Source organism: Podarcis cretensis, assembly GCF_951804945.1.
Source record: "Podarcis cretensis genome assembly, chromosome: 8".
Classification (NCBI taxonomy): Eukaryota; Metazoa; Chordata; class Lepidosauria; order Squamata; family Lacertidae; genus Podarcis; species Podarcis cretensis.
In genome coordinates, this window is record NC_137177.1 from 35,828,134 (window position 1) to 35,855,499 (window position 27,366).

At 47.9% G+C, this 27,366-nt stretch overlaps 1 protein-coding gene across 2 annotated transcripts; it reads right to left on the minus strand.

Annotated features, from left to right (window-relative positions):
- STK40 (serine/threonine kinase 40) lies at positions 1–26,214 on the minus strand. 2 transcript variants are annotated; one of them, XM_079988437.1, is made up of 11 exons: positions 26,088–26,214; positions 12,933–13,046; positions 10,621–10,706; positions 10,179–10,322; positions 8,782–9,009; positions 8,145–8,197; positions 5,661–5,776; positions 5,273–5,417; positions 5,053–5,172; positions 4,142–4,226; positions 1–3,141 (listed from the first exon to the last, which is right to left on the minus strand). In XM_079988437.1, exons 1-11 carry the CDS (start codon positions 26,206–26,208, stop codon positions 2,923–2,925), a joined length of 1,431 nt encoding a protein of 476 aa, XP_079844563.1. In that variant the 5' UTR covers positions 26,209–26,214; the 3' UTR covers positions 1–2,922. The 2 variants fall into 2 exon arrangements, with proteins under 2 accessions (XP_079844563.1, XP_079844564.1); XM_079988438.1 differs by lacking the exon at positions 26,088–26,214 and adding an exon at positions 20,056–20,186.
- Between the last annotated feature and the right edge of the window lie 1,152 nt (positions 26,215–27,366).

The following is a 27,366-nucleotide window of genomic DNA, read 5'->3' on the forward strand; positions in this document are numbered from 1 at the left end:
TTTAGTTCTACATTATGAAATTTTATTGCTGACATGCAGGAATAGTTGGATGTAATACAAAAATAGGTCTCTATACAAATTATCTTTGCAATTTTTTTACAATAGGATCTTTTGTCTCTGGTGTCTCACCCGGCTTGTAATCCACAAAAACACAACCCAGACAGCTCACCCCAATTTCCACACACCCTCACTCCCCATTTCCTTTCAGTTTGCTTTTCATCACCATGTCCAGAGTTGGGCGGAGCACACAGCTTGACAGCCTGTCGAGTATTGCTATGTTTTTTGAGGATGGAGAGAGTCCCAATGCAAAACACACAGCCAGCTCTGCTGGGGAAGATGGTCAGTACTGGTGAAGGGGAGATGAGAGAGAGAAAGGAAGTAGAGGGAGCAGTGTGTGCCCTGCCTGAATTCCGAGAGGGGAAGGAAGAGCCGGCCCTGCCCAGGGGGCTTCTATTGCTACTGACACAGGAAATATTCCAGGCAGAGGAGAAGTCCACAGAAACCGCCTGCTTGGGAAGTGGACTAGAAAGTTGTCGTGAAAGCTGGCCCACACCTCACCTGTCATCCTACACTTCTTCTCCCACCTTCCAATACTGTTAAGAAAACATGTCAGCTGGGACTGCAGCCCCATAGAAAGCTGTAGGTAGGACTGAGGGGAACTGCTAAGGGTCTGTCTTCAGCAGAATAGTTCATTTTGGAGGTGTGCAGGCCCCGCTCAAGCAGGACACCTCGCATATGCTTCCAGATGACACGAAGGGCAACTCAGTTTTTGGAGTGGGGAAAATAACTTACCCCCAGACTGAGGGATTCCTTCATCTTGTGGGCTATGATGGTGCTGCAAGCAACAGTCCCCAAAACCACCAGGGAGGCTGGGCCCCAGGACACAAGATCCAGAGGCCTACAGCAACTGGCTCACCTGGAGAGGTTTGGCCCACAGAAGGGGCTGCGAAATGGGAGCCCAAATTTACTGCCCCCACCTGGGCCAAGCAAGGGGTGCCATTAAGCTTGTTAGCATTCACCGATCCAGTTTTGGCTTGATCCACAGAGCTAATGCCTTATAGACAGGTTTATGCTGTGTTTCTTGGCGAGACTGCATGGGGGGCTGGTGACCTTTGAGGGGTTGGTTACTGTCCATCCCTAGCGAGAGAGCAAAATAAACTGTTCCTGGGTTTCCCTAACTCCATCCCTGTTTCCCAACTTAGCAACGATGAGAAAGCCAGAGAACAACCAAAGCAGAGTCTGCCCCACAGAGGGGAGGGGACTGTAGATCAGGCACAGAGGTTCTGCAAGGAAGTTTTCACGTGGTTGGTTTTCTTCTTTTCTCTTTTTAAAGAGATTTGCAGAATTCTTTTGCAGTTCTCGTCAGTAGAAAAGAATTCCTTGTGCTGAAGTCAGATTTCAGGATCTACAACCTTCGCTAGTCCTCCTCTTTGCACCATGCCAACACATTCACACTAAGGGAGGCCGTTGTCCTCGGCTGGTTCATTCATCTCAGGGCCATCCAACAGCCCCACTCCAGCCAGACTGCAGAGGTCTTGAGCAAACTTCCTTCAGGTCAGTGTCGCTTCCTGGATACTGCAATGTTGCTTTTGCTGGCATCCATTGGTTCAACAGGGTGGGTGGGGAGGGGACACCTCACATTTTGAGACAATTTTTGAAAGGGTGATGAAGGCTGACCGGAAATGGGAAGGGAGTGGAAATGGGGCAGCACAGCCTAGGGAGGGTTGCTTGAGAACAGCTTATCTGGCAAGAGAGGCATCCAGTTCCAACAAATGAGGCTCAGAAATTATCCAGCCCAGTCCCAGCAAGACCTGCTGTTTGCACAGCATCAGGGGAACACTCCTGCCCACCCCCGCAAAAAATAATAATAAATGTCATGGTGGGGGAATTGTCTGTGACAAGATGGCAATGGCAAGACAAAGCAAAGAGCACATAAAGGAGTGGAGACCAGCAGGCATTTCTGAACCTGAGACAGCCTGGGGGGTAGGGGACAAAACAAAAACGAAGCAAGCAAACCCTTTTCACATTTTTCACAGATTTATCCCTTCAGCCGTACCAGTGTGGGTGAGGAGGAGGCAGGGAGAAATGTCAACAGAATTAATGCAACGTTACTGCGCCTTTCAAAAGCTACCATTTAAAAAAGAAAGGAAGACAGAACAAAACAAAAACCCTCCCAGGATATCCCCAAATAATTAAAGTGATTGGAAAAGGGAGGTTTGGGCCCTCAGAAAAGCTACATTTTTTTAAACAGCCCCTGGTTTGGAACTCTTTCCCCAGGTCAGAATCTGCAGAGTGAGGCTTTCTCACGTGGAGAGAAGCTCGTAGTGGAGGCAACCCATTTGCTAAGCCTGTGGTCACGCAGAGGGCCCGAAACCAACGTTTACAAAAAATATATTCAAACCAGGTGTTAAATTAAAAATAGAACAAAGGGGATGGGGGAGAGGGTTTAAGAAATAGTTACTTTCATGAAACCCACCAGGGGGGAGGGAAGAAAGGAGGGGGAAATGATTAAGCTTATTCAAACCAGACAGAGCGAAGCACGGCCCACGTGGTCTCCGCAGCAGTCCAACGTCTGCGTCAGAAAAGAAGCCTGCGGGGGCAAACTTTGCCAAAAAACGCTCCTCGTTTCAGTCCAGAGAACAGTGTGGTTAAAAAGAGGCAGAGAGGTAGATTTCAGAGTCATGATTAAAAGCAGATTAGCTGTCTAGGTGTGGAGTTAAAATCCGCCAGCCATTTCCCCAGACAGTTGGGGTCTTTCCCCTGCTGCCCCCTCCGGGGTCGGGGGGCAAAGCCCAGCAGGCGATGCCCGCTGAGCACTCAGCTCACAGGGGAAGACTGCTACATTGTGAGGGATCCTGGGACCTGGCTGTCGCTGTCGCACGCCCCGTCGGGGGCAAGAGACCCACGGTGGGGTGGGAGGAGCTACTTCCGAAGGTAGCGCTGTGCAAGGATGGCCGCGTCCAAGGGGTTCATTGGCTGGGCGTCGTGGCCCAGGCGCCGCACAGGAGGGATGTTCCCAAACTGCCGCTTTTGGAGGAAGCTCTTGGCCTCGTGGAGCGTGTTCTTCTCCTCGGCCAGCAGCAGCTGCTGCCTCATGTAGTTCTCAAACTCGTACTGCGAACACTCCTCCGTCACCTTCGCCTGCGAGGGGGAGGAGCCCTGTTAGAGACCACCAGGAAGGTAGGGGCCAGACCTGCTTGCAACAGCACCCCCCTTCCTCCCAGCATTTGTACACAAGCTCACTGCTCCACTGCACACACCACAAAGCCTGCCAGCCTCGTTTTCTGAATTTGACAAGTCGCTCCCCATCCCCACCCCCCATGTTCAAGAGCCTGGGAATCCCAGTTTCGTTCAGAGCAGTGGGCATATGACTTGAGAACAAGCTCTGAGAGGCAACAGAGGTCTCTGCTGCAAGGAGCCACCAGATTTGAAGCACTTGAACACAACCTGGGGGCTCTTAATATTTGGCAGGAATGTCCTCAGACATTCCAACTGCCAAAGGGAAAGCAGGAGGGGCCTGGAGGAAAGGCAGGTGGAGCCAGCTAAGAAGGGAAGGGGCCACCTGCAGGTTAGAGGGAGAAAAAGAGGAGGCCAAGAGACCAGCTGAATTTCATGGACAGGCTGAGGAGGTTGACTTCAGATCCCCAGTAGCATTTAGTAATACTTAAGAATCTGAATTAAAATTGCAATTGGGTTTTAAAATGTGTTGCTATCTCAGAAAGCTTTCTCAGCAAGACATTCATTTTCCCCAGCCATCACTTCTCATCAGCTGGGAACCAACTGATGGAAAAAGCCCCCAAGGCCAGCAGAGACAGATGCTGCTGGGTACCTGCTCTGCCCTGCTTGTTTCATTTCTGACTAGAAAACAGATCACACCGAATGTCCTCACAACTTCTGTCTGAAAGACACAAACACACACACACACACACACACACACACCCCAGCGAGTTCCCATGTGGCTCTGGAAGCAAAATCTGGGATCAAGCCACCTGAGAATGGGACTTCAGAATGGAGCGGAGCTCCTTTGACCCTCCGCAGAGCTTGCAGAAAATATGCAAAGCAAGCAGACACACCATCCAATCAGGTCGCGGAGCCCATCTCCCTCAAGGGCAAGTGGTCCCGCTCAGCAGGCAGGGCTTACCTCGTGTGCGCCTTCTGGATTGGCCACCTGGTCGTCTATGTCAGGCACCACTTGCAAGGGCCCGCTCAGCAGGGACATGGACTGCCTGCAGGAGAGACAGGCTGGTGGGTCAGGAGGCGGCACATTTGTGCCAACCTCAGAGGTGGCCTAAGCCCCCAGTTGGAAGATGGCAACCCTCACACACTGCACCCAGGAGCCTTGCCCACCCACCCACCTCACCATTTCTCAGCATGTGAAGCAGCAGCACAGGACCGGGGTGGGGTGGGGGCAACATGGTGCAAAGGTTATTATGGATGCTTCTGTATCAGTGGACCGAAGGGTCAAGTGCTGTAGGCACTTGTTCATCACATGCTGCAGGCAGTTGTTCCATCCCCAGGATCCTTTTGACTGTCCTTTGACAGCTCTACAATATCTTTTTAAAGACCTGGTAGTCAGAACTGTAAGAGGTCTTCCACAGTGCCCACTGTCAAGAAAGGCAAGCCTTTCCCTGGGCTGGACACTGAAGGACACAAATGGGGTGCTTCCATTTAGTTGAGAAGTAAGTAAAGGTGGCTTCTCATGCTTGATTCGGTACTTGGGTCTTGGTAGCAGGGTATAAAACTTAGCTCAAGAAGATGCTCTTCTAGCAAAGGGAGCAAGGTGAGGAGGAGGGTGAAATTATGCCGCACCAACCATTAAGAAACAAGAGACATGGCCCAGGGTGTTCCTTCCCAAGAAGTTGAGACAACACTTCCTGTGCCTTTTGGCCAATGTTCAAAGCATTTACAAGAGACTCCTCCACCCAGCCTTCCCAACAAAGCTCACTCCTTTACTACAGGCCAGCTTTGGGCTGGAGGGGTGAGATGGGCCTTCGGCTTGATCCATCTGCAGGGCTCTTTGAAGGATTTTATCCCCTTCCACCACTTACTCACCAGGAAGCAATGATGGAACTGAGGGAGTCGAGCACTTCGGAGGCGGTCAGGCGCTGCTGCGGGTCCAAGACGAGCAGCTTTCGGATCAAGCACACAGTGTTTTCTGACACCCGCCCATCTCTGTTAGGAAAGAGCAAGAGTGAGGGGCAGTGGAGCTACCAAACCAGAGACACCAAGGCCCAGAACCCCGTGGCCAGGCATGCCCCCGACCCCCACTTACTCGGGGATGGTGTATTCAGCAGCCTTGATCTTGCGGAAGAGCTCCTGGGGGATGCTGTCATAGAAGGGGAACTGCCCATACAGCATGGTGAAGAGGACCACGCCCAGGGCCCACATGTCGCTGGGCTTCCCACGATACGGCCGGCCTGCAAACAGAGAGAGACAGCCCTGGAGAGTTAGCAGGGCCCATCCAGGAGGAGGAGGAAGAGGAAGGCAAAGGAGAGGCGCTAAGCAACCAGCCTGTGGGGTGGTCTCATGTTCCCGTCTTGGGCCCAACATTGGAGGGGCTCAGTGCCACGTCACATGCCTGTGATGTCATGCGTGCAAAGCAGGGAGGAGGCCCTTTGGGGTGAAAGGTCTGGGGGCTGCCACGGGATGCTGCTGCCTACCACTGAGGACGTCAGGGCTGATGTAAGCGGGGCTCCCACGCTGGTCCTTCAGGAGGTCATCTTCACTCACCAAGTGCTTCCCCAGGCAGAAGTTTGTGATGGTGATTCGGTGGGTCCTGGAGGGGAGAAAAAGTTAGTGGCCGGGTAACGGGGGGTGGGAGTGAGGGGTGTTGGAGTGGTATGAATGACCGGGGTGTCAACAAAGACGCTGAAGGCCGCTCTGAGGAATAATGCCAAGCAGCTAACAAAAGTGGATGGACCAGATGGGGCTTTGGGGAGTTTGGTATGACATACACATCAGAATTATTCAGAGCCACTGTGGTGCAGCAGATTAGCTGGGAAGACACAAATTCAAACCCTCCCTTCAGCTGCAAAGCTCTCTGGGTGACCTAAGACCAGTGAGTAACTCCCACTCTAGCCTACCACATGCGGTAGTTGGCAAGGGCATGTGGGTGTATGGATGCAAGACCATGTACATTGGCCTGAGCAACTTGGAGAAGCACTGTATAAATATGTCGCTGCCTATTTATTTAAATTTGTGAACTCAGGTTCAGCTTAAACTTTGATGTTCAGAGTGTGAAGAATCGTCCTCAAACCCCTGATTCAGCCTTCACCAACTTGATGCCCTCCAGACGTTTTGGACTAAAACACCCTTCAGTCCTCCACATATGCGGAGAGCACCAAGATGGCAAAAGTTTCATTAACCCCCTGGGAGTTGGGGGTCTGGCACTCCCCTGAAAGGTTTTGATCATCTGTGCCAGATTTATTGACCTTCACTCAAGAAATATGAGCAGACTTTTGACAAGTTGGGAGTGGGAGGGAGGGACGACGGAGCAAGAGGCCTGAATGCACAAGAATCAGCAGGCCTGGATGTTCTTTGGCTAAATTAACCGAGACTTTTTTTAAAAGAAAGGAAAAAGTCAGCATTCCAAACAGCCAGCTCCTGATGACTCTCCTGTGAGCGAGGGGTGGAGGATGGCCTCAGCTCATAAACATCCGCCATGTCCTCCTGGCAGATGACAATGTTTTCTTGGCAATGAAGCCATCAGGAGATCAGCATCCAAGGTGCTTCAGCTGTGAAATGTATGAATGGCTGTTTTCAGGCAGCCAAAAACTGACCTCATCCCACAGGAGATCAGGAAGGAGCAATAAATGGCACCACTTGCCTCACTGTGATCCTGGATGAGCAAGGGCCACCCAAAGGGCATTTCTGCACTACCAGGCCGTTGCTCAACAGATATTTGCCTGCTTCACACCTCTCGCTCCACAAGGCCATTTGATGCTCTTTTAATGCAGCGGTAGCAACAGAAACAAGAACATGCCTGCAAGAACATGGCCTTGTGGCCACCTTGAATGCAAAACACTGCTGGATCCCTGGGATAAGGCCTACTCAGGAAGGGTTCATTCTTGATAAAAGAGCCAAAGTCAATGAAAGGCACTTTGAGCCACGGATATCACTTCAGACAATCAACTGCACGGCTGGAACTCAGAGAACCTTCCAGGTGCGAACCAGATCCTTTTTCAGGGTCATTCATTTCCCCATCCTGGTACCCTCCAAAACTTTAGGACTTTAATTCCAATCAGCCCCACTCAATGGCCAACATTAAAGGGTTATGAGAGATGCAGTCCCAAACACCTGAAAGGCACTAGGGTTGGGAATGGCTGCTCTAGAAAACTGTTGTGATTCATTTTTAGGAGTGTAAGAGCGGCCCTAGTGGGTGATATCAGAAGGTTCATCTAATCCCGTATCCTTTTTCCAAATGCAGCAGCTTAAGTATCTCCAAGAAGCTCACAAGCCAGACATGAAGCCACATGTATGCCTTGTATGTTTAAGAACAGATATAACTTGTGCTTGTGGGTGGCAGGGGCTTGAACAGGCAAAGTCTTGCCAGAAACGTGAGTCACATTATGCGGAGCATGTGAGTGTGTGCAAGCAATGGATACAAAACCTACTGATGTGAGATAACATCTTGTTTAAAGGGGTGCATGGAGCTGTCAGCGGCATTCCTCACTGTGACCCCGAGTTGTCTGGGAGCAAAGGAAGGGAGAGGGCAGTGGCAGCTATTGGAAGTTACACTCTGATGATAAAACTAGTTAGCCTCGTCTCAATTGAGGCTCTTATGAGGTCAACCCTGAACTAGTGCACAAATGACAAGGCTGCAACACAAGTGCCTGCATCAGATGTCTAGGGGGATGAGAGTGACATGGCCTCTCTCCTCCAGTTTCATTCTCCTGTGACCTCACTAAACTCCTAAGGAAGGCCAAAGTGCTTTCTCCAGGGAAAAACAAGCAAACAAGACACCGCCTTCTAAGGTTGCTGTTTGATTTGTGTGCGGATGCACAGACTGAAAAGCGGGAGCTTTCTTGGCAGGTGTTTCCCAGCACATACAGGAGCTCAACTTTCTTTGGTGTGCAACCTCAATCCGCGGAAAGCCCACCAGCTGCAAATAATGTTCCAGAGTGAAAGTTGCAAAAGGGGCTCACCTTTTGTTCAGCACCATGTTCCCCAACTTCAAGTCTCTGTGCACAATGTTCTTCTAGAAAGACAAGAGGGAATTTATACTATTACAGTGGTACCTTGGGTTACTAACACTTCGGGTTACAGACTCTGCTAACCTGGAAGTAGTACCTCGGGTTAAGAACTTTACCTCAGGATGAGAACAGAAATCGCGCAGCAGCGGTGCAGTGGTGGCAGTGGGAGGCCCCATTAGCTAAAGTGGTACCTTAGGTTAAGAACGGTTTCAGGTTAAGAATGGATCTCTCGAACGAATTAAGTTCATAAGCAGAGGTACCACTGTAGAACAAAGTAGATTATTTGGTAAGATAAGAAACTTAATTGCTTAATTCAATCCCCCCAACCCTAAAGTTGTGCTTGCAGAAAATGGAGTGGATCAAGATCCCTTGTTCATTTCACCTGGCCATTTAAGACCTGAAGACTTTTGCACCAACTAAGTTGGATATAAGAAGATGCTTTGCACAGAACTCTTTCTAGCTCAGCATCGGCAGACGCCATGCCACCCACCAAAGCACCAAGCCTCCCTCACAGTCACGTGGCTGCCAAAACCCCACAAGGGCCCCACATCTTCCTCACAGCTCCCTGAGACAAGCAGAGACACCCTACCTTGTGCAAGGCTTCCACTACCCGCACGACGTCGTAGAAAATCACGACGGTCTCCCGTTCGCTCAGGCGCTTCTCCTTGATGACATAGTGCTGCAGGTTGATGAGGTCGGCTGTCTTGTCGCTGAAGTCATGGGCGCAGAGGCAGTCCAGCACCAGACAGATGCGCTTCTTCATCTTACGCACCATCCGGTTGGATTCCAGGTCTTCCACATGCTCACAGGCTCGGTCCTGCAGAGCCCCAACAAGGATGGAGGCAGGTGTTATTTTAATCTGGGAGAGATGGTGCCAAACTGGCCTTTCCATCCATCAGTGGCTGACCCCCATACTTGCTGCTTGTGTGGCTCCCAAAAGCCAAGACGCCTACCTAGGCCACCACTCCTTGGCATGAGAGGTCACAGCCAACCCCAAACTCTACACCTGCATGATCACTGACATGCAATAAAGAGCCCAGTTATGGTTTTGGGGTTGGAGGAAACTAAGGTATACTCAGAGTTGACCCCCTGAAATTAATGGGCCTAAGTCAGTCATGTCCATTAACTTCAATGGGTATATTCCAAGTATGACTAATACTGGATGCGACCCTTCTGTTTCAAAAGTCTCCTTTCCAAAAAGGTCTCTTTCCACCAGCACAACAGCAGCATGTGTGGCAGGTCTGGCCCATTCACCTTCTCCAGTCATGTGCTGAATTTACATGGATGGATGTGTGTGTTTGGTGGGGGGCCTGAGAAAAGGCTGGAAGTGTGCTGGAATTCTTCCCACTAATGTGCCACAGACTCAAAAGGCTGAACTGCTGAATGTTCCACTGAAGAGCTTCCTAAACACTTCAATGTGGGTCACCCACAGTCTGTATTATGAACTGCGATTTCTTACCTTCACCATAAAGTCCAAGGGTGGGTTACAACAATGTAAAAATATTAAAACCGGGTAAAACAAGTTACAGTCAGAAGAACTTGAAGACTGTAGCAAAGCCTGAACAGAGTGATATTTCATTGTTGCAATATGATTGCAAAACATGGAGTCACTGTGGCACTGGCAGCCTCAGCAAGCAGCTTTAAAATATATTTGATCTGATCTGATTTGATACTTTATTCCACTTTTCAGATAACAGATGCTGAGCTCAAAGCAGCTCATAATAATCATAATAGCATTTGGGGGGTGGATCATGTTGCAAACACTATAATATCAATAGAGTGACATATAAGTGAAGCAAATATGGGGGCAATCATGGTCACAAGAGTAGCTGGATAGGTCTGCAGTGTCTTTTGAGGAACAGGGGCCTAGCCTTGTAGGAACACTGGCCCCACATCTCTCCAAAGGGCAAAAGCTGACAGAACATGCAACCGGTTGGGCTGGGCAGGGATACAGAACTCCAGTGTGCCCAGGTTGGCTGTGCTTACCTGGAAAAGGCCGTGGTGGTGGACCACCCCGTCCTGATTGTGCAGGAGGGAGAGAAGTGAGTACTCTGTGTGGAGTAGCATCTTGCCCTGGCGCTCCTCCTGGGTTTCTGTGCCTTTGTCATTCCTATCCTCCAAGGTAAGGATCTTTGGGGAAAGCAGGCAAAGAAAAGAAAACACACACATACATATTGCATTCCTTTCTCGAAAGTCAACAAGCTCCAACATCAAACTCTGTGCTTGGAATATTTACAGCTGGACCAAGGAAACCCTGGTGCCCGACCTTTGGGGACTTGGGCAGAGCTGCAGCACTTTGTGCTGTGGTGTCAGCGGTTTAAAGGCTGACAATCACAGAAGGAACAAGGCCACAGACTGCAGCAGCTGCCGATGCTTCTGCAACCTGGCCAGCTCTTCTCCAGAAAAAAGGATTCCACCTGCTGTTTACCTTGAGCTGGTAAAAGTCATCTGTCCCATCCTTCCTTGCCAAACACTGGACGATGCTCGGCACTGGGGAGTTGCCCAAGCGAGGCCCTGAGAAGGCAAAAGCAGAACAATGGACTTTGCTTCTTCTGACTCATCACCTACACTGCTCACTGCTGGCAGTTCAGCTGCCGACCCTGATTATCAGGAAGTTCCCTTTCCCTGCCCGGCATGGATTACATGTCTTTCTGTAAGTCACACAGAGCTTCAGAGCATGGAGGCCCAAATGCTTTGCAGCCCCAAGTGAGGGTTGATGAAGAGAAACAGAAAACAGCGGCCACATAAATGATGTTTGTGTGACTGCTGTTTAGGAAGTATGAGATACAGTTTTTTTAATTAAAAAAAAAGTCCATGATTATCTTTACTGTCTCCCTTTGTGTTAGTGAAGTGAGCGGAACAGATATGGTTGAAAAATTAGGAAACCACTCTTTTGGCTCCAATATTTACATCTCAACAGTTGTATTTCTAAAAATAGTAAGACTTTAAAGTACTGTCCTACTAATCCAAAGTAGTTCAAATAATCTGGTGTCAAAGATTTACGGTAAGAAGTAAAAAAATGTACAGTATATTATTAAAATTTGCATGGTAGTTGTAATAGCTTTTAAGAAGCTTAGTGAGAAATGAATGGCTCAGATATATCATATCAGATATGGCACTTCATATTTGCAAAAGATCCACCTCAAACCATCTTGTTGGAAAAGGAGAGAATCATTAAACTATGTAAGTGGTATCTGACCCAGACAAGCAGTTTAGAATATTTTAAAAGCCACAGATCATGGCTGGTGATGTACTCAAAATATGGCTAATTTCTACCACAGATGGTGAGCTTGCTTGTAAATTAAATCCTTTTCCAAACAAGCTAACTACACATTATGCCTAACATGAGGTTACACAATGCCACTAGATCCTCTCTTGAGGTCAGTAGGTTATGTGAATGACACAGTAAAGAAAGAAAATTAGGGGCTACTGTGAAAACTATTGTCAGCTGCAAAAATGGTGATTTCAGCAAAGTGGAGAGTCAATTGTTTTTGTCACATCAACAAAAATGTGATTGCTCGAGATGTGGACTATTGTAGAAATTGCCAAGATTACTGAGAACATTCAGTTAAAAGATGGCAGTCTGGGGGACAGACGGACAAAGTTTTCATCACCACTGAACATTATTTCTAAACTTTATGAGGAATAGATATGGATTAGATATTAACTGCTATAATCCATTCAAACTAATTTAAGTGATTACGGTTAATGACTGCATTTATAATCCTGGACCATACTACAGCTTATTATATTATCGCTGTAGTGGGCTTAAGTGTATTTGGTGCTATTGATTGGTATTTTAGTATGTACCAACCTGGAATTAATCTGAATAAGGAAATATAAAGATGGAATGGTATCAGGTAACTTAGAACTAAATTACTATTCTTCTTGATTGCACATCTAAATAGAGAGAAAGGATACCTACATTTTAATAGCATTTTAGGTCTTTTAAAGGAGATACAAGAAAGGGCACCTCCTCCAGAATTGGATCATGGCAGAAATGTCACACATGCCAGAAGAGCCTGGCTGTTTTTTTACTTTTGGCGCAAGCCCTCCTGCTGCTCAGTGGTTGCCAACATAGTCTAAACCACCACAGGACCTTTGGAGCCTGCACTTGGGCTATATCACAAGGAAACAAGGTGGCTGGGATTGGGCACTGGACACAGCAAACCACAAAAAGGAGAAAGGTAGCGCTGTAAGTCAGGGCCAGATCTGTGGAGCAGTGCTTGAATGACAACAGCCGAGTCTCTGCTGCTTACCTGGAGGGAGAGTTGGAGGGGCAAGGAGGTCGCCAGGAGCAGAGACAATACAGCATCCATGCCTGTGTGTTTGCACAGCACTGACATCCCCACACCTTGCCCCTCCTACTTTCCCAGTAAGCAGCAGTGACTTAGCTGTAAGGTGAGCAACACTGTGTGCTACTGAGAAGCACCAATGTGGTACCAGGGACAGAGCTCTCCTTCAGAACCTTACCTAGTCCCCCTTTCCCCAAATTTAGAAAAAAAAAAACCCAAGCTCCTAAGCCACCTGGCTGTGAAAATAAGCTTGAATATGGAGGCATCTCAGATGCCAGAGGGCTGGGCAGAATGTTGCCAGAGAATTAATTGTGCCCAATGCAAGCTCTATGCACATTTGATTAACTTGCATTCTGCACGCCAGCTGCAGAGTAAGCACAGGGTAGGTTGCAGCCTGCCTTTGCCGGGTGCAATGCAGCAGATCACAGGCTCTGTTCCTGCTTACCGAGAATGAAAGGTCCTGCCCGCTTGGTGTTGCTGCTGGAAATTCCTGGGCAGAAAGCCTTGGTGGACGTTTCCCCGCCCCCTCTGTCAGACACTCGCTGGTTCATTCTGAGTTCTGGGGAAAGAGAGCAGACACTTATTGTGAGGCCCTGAAGGAGCCCCCTGACTTTCAAGTCTTTCCCTCTGTAATGCCCCTACATATCCTAGGTTACAGAGAGAGGGGGGGCGGGGGGGGGGAGAGGGAGAGAAGTATTGCATGATCTCCAAACTCAGGACCCGCAGAACATAGCTGACTTCGCATAGTAAGCATAAGGTTGGCATGTCTCTCTAATTTTGTGTTATGTGCCTCCCTGCCAACAGCTATTTTCTGAATGGCACCTACAGTACTCACTCAAAATTCAAAATGGTCCTAAAGTGGTGACCCCTGCTCTAGGAGCGAAGGGGATTCCTCGAGCAGTGTTAGAAACTCAGATATATAAGCTAGGCGCCAAATGGCTCCTTAAACCAAGGTTAGAGTCGCCAAAACGGAATGTCTAGTTGCCATTTTGGGGTAAAATGTCTCTAAAGTCTTAATTGTCAAACAATGGACTGACTGCGATTGATTCTCATTTAAACATCTGGCTAGTTCAGATGACAACCTTGAGCTAGGTTAAGAACTTTGAGAACTTAAAGAAGAAAAGCCACTTGATCCAGAGACAGTCCATGTATATACTGGCTTATTCCAACCTTTTTCTTAATGGCGACTGCTCCTGATCAAGCTGTACAGAAAAAGCATTTTGGTTCCAGAAATTCATTCTAATTGTGCCTATAAAAAATAAGTGATAGAATTCTACAGGACGGGGTATTGGTGTGTGAAAACAGTCCAGATACAATGATCCCCAGGTGATGGAGATGCCAAGCACCATCCTGGCATCTTCACTTGGTCGCAAGTGCTCCATAGCTGGGTGCAAAGTACGACTGGTGCCTGGCTAATTCTGAACACTGTCCTCAAGTCAATAAATGCAACTCTCTCCCACTTTATTCCATCCCTGCCAGTGAAAGCCCCTGGGAAAAGATGGCTGTGCTACTCTCTTAATCCCTTGTGCCTTTGCCATGCACTCACAGCCACCAGATACTGCCCACCATGGGCAAAGGTGGCAGATGAAGCATACAGGAAAAACAAAGGCTAAGAGAAATTAACTGTGCCCCTGCCCAATGCCCAGGATCAGACACCAGATTGGCCTCAAGTGATCCACAGATAAAGCAAGCTCAGCTGCAGCAGCTGTCACAGCCTTGTTATGTAGGACTGTTGCTTTGTCAATCACAGCCAAAATCCAAGCACATTTACACTTTTCATACAAAAACAGAAAAGCACCAGTAATGTGAGCACCGCCTCTAAGGTTGAGTCAAATAGGATGAGATGTAAAAAGGCCCAGGTGCTCCCGTTATGAACCGGCAGTGGCCACAAACTGAAGCAGTGGCAGTGAAGCTGCCCACGTTGCAGCTTCTGGAGCCAAGAGCCCAAGGAACGGTGGCTGAATTGAAAGCACATTCACCTTCCTCAAGAGGCATCACCCTACACACATCCAGGAAAATAGGGCTGAGGGTGGTCTTTGGAAACACAAGAGGGATTTCAAAATGGGGACTGTGAGCCTGCTCAGCCCCTGGCGCACAGGACCACCCACCCAAGGCTGAAGCAACTGAGCATAATGTGACACGATGGGGAAATACGAGAGAGGTTCCCACGCTGCTGAAGTTGACAGGCATGCAGAGGAGATGAGTCACTTCTCCTTGGAGACTCCTGGCGGGCACCATTTGTCATCAAACTTGAAATGTCAGCTGTTGCTGCAGCCTTGCCAGGACAGAGAGCCGCCCAGGTGGCAAGGGGCCAAGGGGATCTCCCAGCAGTGGCTGATGTTCTGTCAAAAGAGGAACAAAGGGAGCCCATGGGGGAATCTGGCCAGGATCTCCCTTGGGCTTCTCACCCTGTGAAAGTTCACTGATAAAACAAATACACAGAAGCTATGGTGAAACTGTGGGCTCAGCCAACCCTCCAAGAGCTGCTGTCACCTGCCTTTAGCTGATACTTGGTGGCAGAGATTATGGGAGAAGATGATCTGTTTGCTCATGGGGTCAATAGGCAGAAGGGCACTGCCTTATTACGGTCAAAGGGGAGAATGCGTGATACCAAAAGAGCCACCCAAAATCTCACAACACATTCCCATTCGCCTCTCTGAGTTTACTTGGTACACAAGAACAGGTCTCCCTGGCCAGCTTTGCCTGCCCATCTCTTCCAGTCTGAGAATCATAAACTCAACAGCAAGGACTCCATAGAGCACCAGTCAATGCAGGAGGGCTGAGAGCAGAAACATATGTCAGATCACCTAAACACAGCACAGAATTCAGCAACCTGGAAAATCTCAACTTCTTTTTTAAATATAAAGATATTTTTTGCACTCACAATAATCCACAAGGAAATCTATGCCCAGTAAAGACATTCAAAGTTAGGGGGGGTAGAGCTAAGCAGTCACTGCTACTGGCCTGGGGTTTGAGCTGCAACCATCGGCAGAGACAGAGGAAAATATGTAACTGGCAGAATTTATCCAGGTTGCAGGACACAGCTATTCTAGGTGCCAAAATGCCAGTATTGTGATGACAAAAGCACAAGCACGTGGCTGGGAAAGGCAGCAACGCTGCAGCCTGATTCAAAGCCAGCTGTTCTCTGCACTTTGGCCCCCAGCTTTGGATCTGGCTGCCTCCGAAGAGCAAAAGTAAACATCTGCTTCATTCCACTATGCATGGCCTGCAAGGAGGAGCCAGCCAAGTGCAGTGCCTTCTGTTACTGAACCATAGCCCACCCTCTGGCCGCCTCCTCTTGGCTTCCAAAATCTGCAACACAACTGGCCTGCAAGTTCTGCGCAAGGAAACCCTGTTTCAGAGATGCTGAAGATGCCACAAAGCCCAGCTATTCAGGATGACGACAAAGCCACACAAGGAGAACTGTGTTTTTAGCCCCCAAAGCTCTCAGGGTGTCTGTGGTTGCTGTTAGGGAGAAGAGAGGCAGCATGGCAGATAAAGCGCTGCAGGGAGAGAGCAGGGAGCTTAACTCCCATCCTCCTTAATCATTGGCTGAGGCTGATGTGGGCAGTACAACAACAACTGGAGGTCCACAGGTTCCCCAACCCTAAACAATTCCTGGAGAGAGAGAAAATGTGCCTAGGAATGAGGAGACAAGCCTGCAGTCCCACCCAATAAATATTGATGCATCCTTAGAAGAAAATCTTTCCTAATAAAGAGAGGAGCATGGCAAGAGTGGTTCTTGATGACAATGCCATCTGCTGCAGGGGAAGTAAGCAAACAGATATGGGATACAGAAGACGACCTGGTGCAGATGTAAATCTAAACCAAAGTTTTGCATTACGAGCAGGCATTGCAGCCAGCCCCTCCCCTCAGTACAGAGAAGCGACAGGGAGTTTGGCTTGCGTTTTAGGTTCAGCATAGCTTGCTGTGCTGCCTGAACCCCAACAAACTGTGGTTAGCCTTAACAACCATCAATGGGGAAAAGGCAGCTTAAAGTCACAGTTTATGAAGCTGGCTTGTTTCAACTAACTATGGAGTTCAGAAGATTAAAATGGAAGTGGAAATTTCCAATATCCTTCTGGCAGCTGTAATGGAGAGGCAGTGCATGCTGGTGAGCCCCCTGACATGCTAGGGATTGTGAATGGGACCGTCAACATACAGAAGATGCACAAAGAGGTCGGCTTAAAAATAAGTAAGTAAGTAAGTAGATATTTTTAAAAAGCTCTCTTGGATAGGCAGTGTGCCAATGTGAATCTGCCTTGGACCAGGGAACTCTAACAGCTTTCACCATCCAGATGACCAAAGGTGTGCAAGTTATTTAAAAGACTTAAGCAGGCTTCACCAAGCCCACTCTGAAACTATAAAAGAGGTTGGGGCTAATGAAAAGTTGTAGCCCAAAACATTTGGAGGGCACCAGGTGGGTGAAGATTGGTCTTAGGTGACATCATCTGGCTTTTTGGTGCCAGCAGTATGTTTTTAGGCCTATTTCAGTATTTTGGCTTTCTAGGCACCAGAATCAAACACCTATCATCAGGCGTCTGGATTTTTTTCAGCCCTGAACAAAGGCTGATGCAGCTGGAAAACAGGAGAACCAGGGACTCTGGAAAACTAGAGATTAGAGCCCTACTCAGGCATTGTTTAAGCATGCAGGTTACCGCATGACAAATACAGTAGCTGTGCCCCCAGCTTGTTTTCATCACCTTCCACAAATTGAAGGGAAGCTGTCTGTAGACGGAAGCCTCTTGTCTCTGTACATTTTGGAACACTAGTGGAAAGCATTGAAAATGGGGGTGGGGAGAGCTAGCACCCTCCCCACAAGCTTCTCACGTGATAACTTACATGCTTAAACAGCACCTGAACAGGGCTCAAGATACACCATACCAATCAATTCATATAACCAGCCCAGTAGGAACCAGAAGCAGAGGGGAGGGGTAAGAGGAAAGGCAGGGCCCAACACAAACGAGGCTGGCCTTACACAAGTGTCGCCGGTGCTATACATCACACAACTACCTCTCTGGTGCTTAGGAAGTTATGTTTCTTCTCTGATGCTCCAGAAATGGTGGGAACAGACTGGCAGGACCAGAAAGTTTGCTTTGGATTAAAAGTTCTATCCAAGGTGGCATTGTGGAATGATAGAATTGTAGAGTTGGGAGAAACTCTAAGGGTCATCTAAGTCCAGCCCCCTGAAATGAAGGAATCACAGCTAAAGAATCCCTGACAGATGGCCACACAACCTCTGCTTAAAAAACTCCACCAACTTCTGTGGGAGTCTGTTCCACAGCTCTTACCATCAGAAAGTTCTTCCTGATGTTAATCAGAATCTCCTTTCTTGTAATTTGAATCTATTGATGCGGGTCATAACCTCTGGGGCAGCAGGAAACACGTTTGCTCCATCTTCCATGTGGCAGCCCTTCAGATATCTGAAGATGGATATCTCCATGTATGATAGGAAATCTCTGGTGAGACCTTCTCTTTACCAGCTGGGCAGGTGGAGTAGCTTGTAGATTTTGGAGTATTCATGTTCACAAGATAGGACCTGGAAGATTTCAGTGCTGTGATGAAACTCTCTTGTTGTCACCAGTCAGGACAGACCGGTGAAGGCCTGGTTTGCTTACCACTGTGCACAGAGATCTTACGAAGGACGAGTATCAAGAGGTGGAAATGACAGGGAAGAGGATTTCAGCTAAACATCAGGAGGAACGCCCTAGTGGTAATATTACCTTGGGCAGAGATGGGCACCTCTGTTTGTTTAAGCAGAGACTGCCACTTGTCTGCCAGGGATGCTGTATCTGCTGTAAAGGGGATTGGGCTAAGTGACCCCCTAGTCCCCTTCTAATCCTCTGCAAGAGAACCCTGAGCAGCATGCAAGAGAATATCCTCTCCACTACACACACACACACACACAGGTATATCTTGTTGAGTTCTCTACATCTCATCAGTCTAACCTGCACCTACAGTTGGGAGATACTCTGGTACCTAAAAGTATCACAACATTCCAATGCCTCTGCACTGCAGTGATACTTTCCTAGCCCTGATAATCACTGCATGCTGCCACAAAGCACCCGAAACACAGAACAGGATTATCTACAACTGTGTATATGTTTCTTAGCAAAGTCCTGCTCACTGTTTGGTAGCTCTCACCGCCAACGGAACTCCAGCTTGATGCCCCATTATGCCACTGAAAATACACCCCCAAAGTGTTCTTTGGTGACTAATAAAAAATGGGATTAGCAAACAGGTCTCACTTTCAGCCTTTTGTCACACTGACATTTCCAACCATAACTCAGCTGCAGTAACGTGCAGTTTTTGCATGTTGCGCTGCTACATAACTGATGACCCCAAAGGTGATAAAGATATTTAAACAAGAGGTTTGATCCCTGATGACACAAATATTAAACACCTTACTGGTGAACCAAAGCAAGAAAAGTGCCAACCTCTGGTTGCCCCTGTCTGACCAATCCAATACAGTGGTACCTCAAGTTACAGCTGCTTCAGGTTACAGACTCCGCTAACCCAGAAATAGCACCTCGGGTTAAGAACTTTGCTTCAGGATGAGAACAGAAATCGTGCTCCGGCGGCGCAGCGGCAGCAGGAGGCCCCATTAGCTAAAGTGGTGCTTCAGGTTAAGAACAGTTTCAGGTTAAGAACGGACCTCCAGAACGAATTAAGTACTTAACCCAAGGTATCACTGTATGTACTTTGATCAGATCCCATTCACTGATAGGCTAAAGGCTGTGATAAGAAGATTCGTCAGAGGGCAAAGACTTTTACATCAGTCAAAATCTCAAAAGAGCTCACCTTGGTAAAAAGCAAAAAAGTTGTATGTATGCTGACATACTCATTACACAGAGACACAAAAAAACTCAGTGCAAAGTTCTTCTACCCAGTAGTAATGCTGGGTAGGAAATTTCCCACCGTTACTTTTTTCAAATGAAATCGTTTAGAAATGCACTGCTTCATAAGATTGGTAATATAATGAACAGACACAACTTAGATTGGGCAACTGGGACAGATACAATACCACTCAAACCTTAAATCAATGTTTTTATTGTATGATATTTAGGTGACTATACTTAGGAAGCACATATATTTATGCAGAGCTCTTCAGACATTCTAAAATAAGTATGTTAACAGTCTTCGGATCCTTCATTTTCCCTTCATGCTGCAATCCTAAACACACTTTATAAAAAGTAAATTCCACTGTATTCAATGGGACTCACTTCTGTGGAAGCAGACATAGGACTGTGCTGTTAAAATCCAATGATTTGTGGGAAGCATATGCTACTGAGCCGTCAGGTCTTAATGTATTTCTGCGTATGTCAATAAAAATATTTTCCAAGTAAATTTTTGATTTTTTTTTCCAACTATGACACTTAAGCCACACTAACAGCACTTTATTGGTCTCCCCCAACCCAAAATTTCAGCTCACTGACTTGAGCTACAGGGGCTGGGGAAGAAACTTACAGCTCAAAAAAAAAAAAAAAAAAAAAAAAAAAAGAACATGACAGGTTAATAAACAAGACAAACAAACAAAACTGTAAGACTGTAATTCTAACCCCACTTACCTGGGAGTAAGCCCCAGCAGACATTGTTAGAATTGCACTATTAGGCAAACAAACATGCTAAATAAGATTTCCACAGATTTAGAGCAGCTGGGGGGGGGGGAGAGAAGTAAATTTAAATGTTTCCAGAAAATTTGCAGAATGTCTCCCCAAAATAATATTTACACATGCCCCAGTTGTTGCTCAAAGGCAAAAAACTCTGTTTTCCTTGGAACATCAGCAACCCAGTGGGCCGTTCGCTGCTCAAACTTATTTTAGCGCCGTTCACTGGCCGAAGGTATGCCAGCTATGTGGGTTTGGCAAGTTTAGCTCAGAGCAAGCCACAAGGCTTGCCCACATTTGGTCATACGGATAAGGAGATTGGGGCGAGTGGAGGAAGGCCATGGCACTCCAGAATAGTAAGCCAGCCTGGTCATGATACCTAACAGCTGCACTCTTCCAAAACCTTCATCCCCTGAGCCAGAAGCCAGTTTTAAATGGGCACTTCAACCAATGGAGTTTGAAAGGGAGGGAAGGCCTTCTTCTCAGAAGTCCCTTGCTGTTTTATTTATAACTTGCCTTTGATTGAGTTAGTCTCAAGACGACTTACAAAAGATTCGAACAGCAAGCACAAACCCCAACAGCCCTCGGCCTCTTGGTTGAAAGATGGGGCCAAGACACTTTTCCTTTCTGCTCTGTAGCCTCATGTGGAACTTTAGAGGAGAAACTCACTGAAAAACCAATCCTCAGGGGAAAACATGGTCTCTGTGGGCCAGATGACAGGCAGAAAGCAATATGGAAGACACAGGCATATGGAGCAAACAGACCTTTCCAAGCACAAGTGAGGGGACACAACTGCTTGTCCATGACAAAGGACCCCAGGCCCGGAAAAAAGGGGTCTGAAGTTATGTGAAGTTAAATTGTTCTGGGCCCAACTAGTGAACCTAGATATCCTTAGCTTTGCCACTTGGGGATTCCTGAAGAACAAATACATCAAGGGTTCCCAAACTGTGGTCTGTGGACCACCAGCAATCTCTGAGCCCTGTCAGCTGGTCTGGGGTGTGGCTATGGATTTGTGGCTGAAGACAGGACAGCGGCAATCCATCACATTCAACATTCATACTTGTTTTTAATCGTATTTTTATTGCTTCTCTTATTTCTTACATTGTATTTTGCCATCTTACAATTTGATTTCAAATTGCAATACAATAAAACCCAAATATGAGAAGTAAAAGAAGCAATGCAAAAAAACAAAAAACCCAGTGTCTAGCACAGCATATTACAATTACTACAATAGGCAGAAACATCACATGGTCCGCCAAGACCTGCATCACTTTTCAAGTGGTCTGTGGGGTGAGGGTTGGGAACCACAGGAGGCATTGATTAATCTGGTTGCTGCCTCTCCTGGAGCAAATTAATAGCAGCCCAAACAGAACCACTGACCTGTGCACACCCATCCTGGGTCAGACACCTGTTTCAAGAAGGACAGGTTTCTGTGCTATCAGTCACCAAAGTTTCTCATTGAGGAGCTATAATTATTGTTATTATTAAGAAAACGTATTTGTCCCTTTTTCTTGCTACAAGAAACTCAAAGTGATTTACAAAAACAAAACAAAAAAAAATCACATGCATACAATTAAAACAAAGGAGAAAACACACATAGCATTAAGAAGCCATAGATCATTAACAGAGGAATGTTTTTGGGTGGTACCTAAAGATATGTAACCATGGTGCCAGGTGAGCCTCCCTGGGGAGAGCATTCCACAAACAGAGCCTACACAGAAAAGGCCTGTTCTTGTGTTGCCACCCTCTGTGGAGCTAATGCACTGAAATAGAAGTGCATGAGCATCTTGCTCAGCATCTGCACCTGCAATCTGCAGACGCTATGCTTGTCATGTCCGTAGAGGAGATCCATAGCTCAAGGCCAGAGTCCATGCTTTGCATGTAAGTCCCAGGTCCAATCTTTAGTTAGCACCTTCGATTAGAAGGCTAGGAAGGGAAGAAACCACACAGTTGCATGCTAGATGGAACAGCCAACATGGTGCCCTCCAGATATTGTGGGACTATAACCCCCATCATACTGGACTACTGGCTGTGCTAGCTGGGGCCGATACAAGCTTGAGCCCAACACCATCTGGAGGTCTCCACATTCCTTGTCATCAGAATAGACAGTAGTAGGCTTGATGAGCCAGCATAAAGCAGCTTCATCTATCCAAACAGATCAGAAGACCAACAACCATTGGTAAAAACACTGCATTTATTTGGAAAATGCTACCCATGACAAATGTGAACCAGTCTTGGAAAAATATCTTGCTATATGGATTTAGAGATCAAACCCAAATATATGTGCATGTGTGCAAACACACACTTTGACTCTGTTACTTTGGGCTCTGATCGATTGTATTTTACAGAGGCTTGCCTGGTGCCATCACTACATATCTTCCTGAGCCAGGCAAAAGAATTTCCTTTTTATCCAGGCCTTTGGCTTTAATTATCTGTGGCTTTTTTGCATGGATGGAGTGTTTTAATGTTGAGATTTTTCTTTGCTCGTTTTAACTTGTGTTTTTGTTTAAAATGTTCTAAGTCGTTTTGAGTCGCTGCGGCAAAAAAAAAAGCAACTAATAAATTTAATAAACAATAATGCTTCTACAGTACTCCTTTTTACTTCTGGGGTATAGCGCTGTAATCAGGGCTAGAATCATGTTTAAAAGGAAGATCAGAACACTCAGAATGCCAAATAGACCCTACAAAAGCACATCAGGTTAAGTGCTATGCAGCCTGCCTGTGAACTAACACATAACCAGAAGCAAACCACAGGATGTATTTACATGGCCTGCCTTTCATTTTCTCACTCTCATTCATGCACTTGAAGACACAGGAAGCCTAGTTTTTCATCTCTGACAGCTAATATTTTAACTCTATACCTGACTAACTCCTCCGTAAAGACCTCAAGCACAAGATATCAGATGTATTCATTATGCCCATAAATCAGCTCCTCTCACTGCCCGCCCCCCAGCTTCCCATCAGAATTACAGAGCATATCCAAGTGTCATAGAAGCTATCAGAAATCAAAGAGAGGTTTTTTTAAAAAAAGTTGTCAAGATTTACAAGCTACACAGATTCTGTGTAAGGTGACTGGAATGCCAATGATTTCTATGGATCACCATCATGGGTATCATTACTTGACTTTCCTACGAGGCTATGGCTGGGGCTGCAAGCCAGCAGACACAACCGTGCTACTACCTGCAGAGAGGACTGTAAAATGAAGCCTAGTCTCTCAACCTCTCTCTTCACCTGAAGTGGTGGACTGCACCTTACTATAAAACCACACCTTAGGTTGCAGCATTATCAACGTGACAAGAAAAAGGAAGAACTGAGCAGAGAAGCAGCCCCGAGAAGCTTCAGGTTGAAAAGGGAAGAGTGTGGTCCACACATGAGAGGAGAGCAAGCTCTGAACTCTGGGCCTGTTTTATAAGACAAGCTTGCCCAAAATCACACAATGGAATCAGAGGCAAAGTATGCCTACAGAGGAGAAAGGCTTACTCTATTTGTACTCAATATGTATATTTGCAATTAAAAACAAATGTTACAAGGCAAGAGAGAGAGAGAGAGAGAGAGAGAGAGAGAAGGGCTTAGATTAGAAGACCTAAGAAGACTCATAAATCTCCACATGCTGAAGACTTGTGAAACAGCTACACAGTGACCCTCTTGGGCTGGAAAGCTTTTTCAATTCCTAGGTCAAAGATATCTCAAGTTCTTGGACACCAGCATCAAACTGCCATATATATATATATTTTCCAAATCTTATTTGAGTAGCTGCTAGTAGAATTTCTATAGCTTTCTCTCATTAAGGAAACTTGCTTCCATAGACTTCTGGAGACAGAGACAGAGCAGAGGCGAGGGTTATACCTCTGCTCCAGCTACTGGTGACAGCAGAGTCAGAGGACTGGGAAAACTTTGTCCCACCTCAACATTTTAGCCAGTGGCAGACCTGTGAACTTCCCCCACAGCTGTCAAGTGGAGCCACAGAAGAAAGCAAGGAGCTGTTAAGGTGCAAAAGTGCTGCACAATCTTTTTCTGCATCATGGAACACAAGTGCCATTATTCTCATTTGAGAGGAGCAAGTATAGTGGCTAAGAGCCAGAAATGTGGAAGCTCCCCCCTGCCATATCTCTTCTCCTACAATGGCCACTGCCAATCTTTTTTCCCTTCAGACTCAGCTCCCACATTAGCCACATTGAGATAGTAGCTGTAGCTAATCATGTTTAGATAATAATGGTGAAGTGCTTCAAAAACTCTACAGCACAGTAGCCATGCTCACTAATAAGCAGAGATAATGGTTTGCCAAGGCAGAGCTGGGCATAGCTAGGTTCCCACCACATCCAATGACAGTGGTCCCTGAACACTGACCACATTGAGTGGGGCTGATGGGAGCTGTAATCCAATAGCATCCAGAGGGTACCACAAAGACTTTCCTGATCTGTGGGACCACACTTTCTCAGAGGGCAAAAAGCAAATTCTCATGATATAACTTTTATACATAAAACGAGTTGCCTGTTACTTGCAAGGTGAAGGCTGAGCCCTCATATTTCTCTTAGCTCTGCAAAGGAGCCCACCTGTCATTCCCGAACAAGGATTATTTTCATCCCTCCTTCAATCCCCCTGAAAAAGTGCTCTTCTGACTGCATGTGGGCTCCCAGCCTCTCCTGGGCCAAGAGTCCTTCCTCTCACCTTCCTTCCTGCCCAGCGCTCAGCACCACCACAGGAAAGCCCTCATGGGTTTCAGCCTTTCCTTGATCTATCATCCCCATCCAGAGAAATGAGCAAAGCCAACCACAGATCTCTTGAGCAGGAAGGGATGGCAGTGTGGGGAATTATGGCATGCTGCAGCAGCCCTGGAAGGGGCTAGGTAGAGGAGCTGAAGCAGCACACATGCCGGAACAAAGCAACTGGCCGCAACTGGCCGGTGAGGGGTACCGGTGGGTGGAGGCGTGGTCACGGAAGGGAGAGGAAGGAGTCTCAGCTGGAGGCCGGCAGGGAAAGAGAAAAGAGGGATTGAACGTCAGCCCCCCCCCCCCATGTTTTTCTGATTGCAACAGCATTAAATGGACATGAGACCAGAGTGGCCAGCAGAGTGTGTATGAAGAGAAATGCAAGAGAACAAGATGAAAGGATCAAAGTAGAGGGCAACATCAGTGAGCAGGGGGCCTATTTCTGAAAGGAAGGAGTAGGCCAGACTGCAGACGAGGGCAAACCTGAGGGTGAGAAGCAGCCATGGCCGAAGCAACTCTGTCCTCGCCCTGCAAGGAACAGAGGGGGAGTCTTCAACCGGGGGGACTCTATGCCGGTGATGAGCGACTGATTTCCGCAACGGAGGTGTTCAGGGGGTTGTCTCCACAAACCCGTATCCCAGTGAGAGGCCGGAGATGGGGAAAGAGGGGCGTGGTGGCTTACCGACCAAAAAGCTTGCAAAGGGGCACGTTGGTCCCCCCTCCCCGATTCCCCGACCCAAACACCGTATGCCAGGTCTACTAACCCCCTCGGCTCCGCGCCGCCTGCAGTCCTACGTGCCCTAAGCAGCCTTCCTGGGAAGGCCACCCCGTGGAGCTCAGCGAGGCTTACTCCCAAGAAAGCCTGTGCACCAACTGCAACGGGAGTCCAAGGAGTACGTAGAGGGCTGGGCTGCCGCGGCTGGCCCTTGAACGAGAGGCGAAGCTGCCGCCGCCGCGGGAAGGACGGGGAGCGCTCCTGTACAGGACGTTGATTTGCCAGCCAGACCCTCTGCCAGGAGGCTCCATTCCGTTCCCTGCTGGGCTGCCGCGGCTGAGCCATTCATAAGAGCCAAAGCTGCTGCCGTACGGGAGTAGGAGGAGAGGCGGCGGAAAGGGCTTCTGCTCAGGACACCAGCTGGTCAGCCGGCCAGCCATGCCCTCTGCCAGGAGACTCCATTCCAGCCCTACCTACCCTTCTCCACCCCCGCCCCGGGAAAGAGAAGGTTTCGCGCGCACCGCGGCGGGGGTAGGTGGGCGGGCAGGGGGCGGCCTGCCCCTTCTTACCCATCGCCGCCGCCTCCGGGCCCGGCCCCGCCGGCCACCGTCCGCTTCTCGCCTGTCCCAGCCAACTCGGGCTCTTCGACTCCGCCACCTGACAACGGACGTGACGCGACGCTGCCGTCATCGCCAACGCCGGCCACGCCCCCGCAGGCTGCCGCCGCCGCCATCTTCTTCCCCGGAGCCTCGGCCTGTGTCAAAGATGGCGCCGACAGAAGCAAGGCCGGGCGGAAGAGAGGAAGGGGAGAAGTAGGCGGGGAGTGCCGGTGCAGGATTGGTAAACTCGAGAGTCCCCCACCCCTCCCTTCGGTGTGAAATCAGCCCTGCCCCTCACCTACTCGAGGGCGAATGAAAGACCTGCGCAGGGTATGATTGGCAGGATCCGACTGACGTCACTTTAAATACCATAGGTTGATATTAATCTTTCTGTATTATTTCTCTTTTGCTTTTGAATTATGGTGCTGGAGGAGACTCTTGAGAGTCCCATGGACTGCAAGAAGATCAAACCTCTCCATTCTGAAGGAAATCAGCCCTGAGTGCTCACTGGAAGGACAGATCCTGAAGCTGAGGCTCCAATACTTTGGCCACCTCATGAGAAGAGAAGACTCCCTGGAAAAGACCCTGATGTTGGGAAAGATGGAGGGCACAAGGAGAAGGGGACGACAGAGGACGAGATGGTTGGACAGTGTTCTTGAAGCTATGAACATGAGTTTGACCAAGCTGTGGGAGGCAGTGGAAGACAGGAGTGCCTGGCGTGCTCTGGTCCATGGGGTCACGAAGAGTCGGAAACGACTAAACAACAACAACATTATTTCTCTCTCGGAGCAACGTATTTAAATATAATTAATTATTCTGTTTATTAAAAAAGCAAAACACATGAGAAACCTGGCCTGGCCGTTTCCACCAGATCTGCTCCTGGAACTGGCCTAGGGGGAAAGGGGCTTTATTATTTATTTATTTTTATATCTCTTATCTTCCCACCTTTTCCTCTAAGACACTCAAGGCGGCGCACATGTTTCATGGCCGAGTAGGGATTTGAACCCTCGTCTCCCTGATCCTAGTCTGGTACAACATCCTGGTAGATCAGGGTTCAAATCCCCACTTAGCCATGAAGCTTATTGTGTGACCTTGAGCAAAGCACTACCTCTCGGCCTCACCTACCTCACAGAGTTGTTGTGGGGATTAAATGAGAACCATGTCTGTACACCACCTTCAGCTCCTTGGAGAGAAAAAAGGTGGGCTATAAATGCAGTAAAAAATATATATATATATATTGATGGGGCCT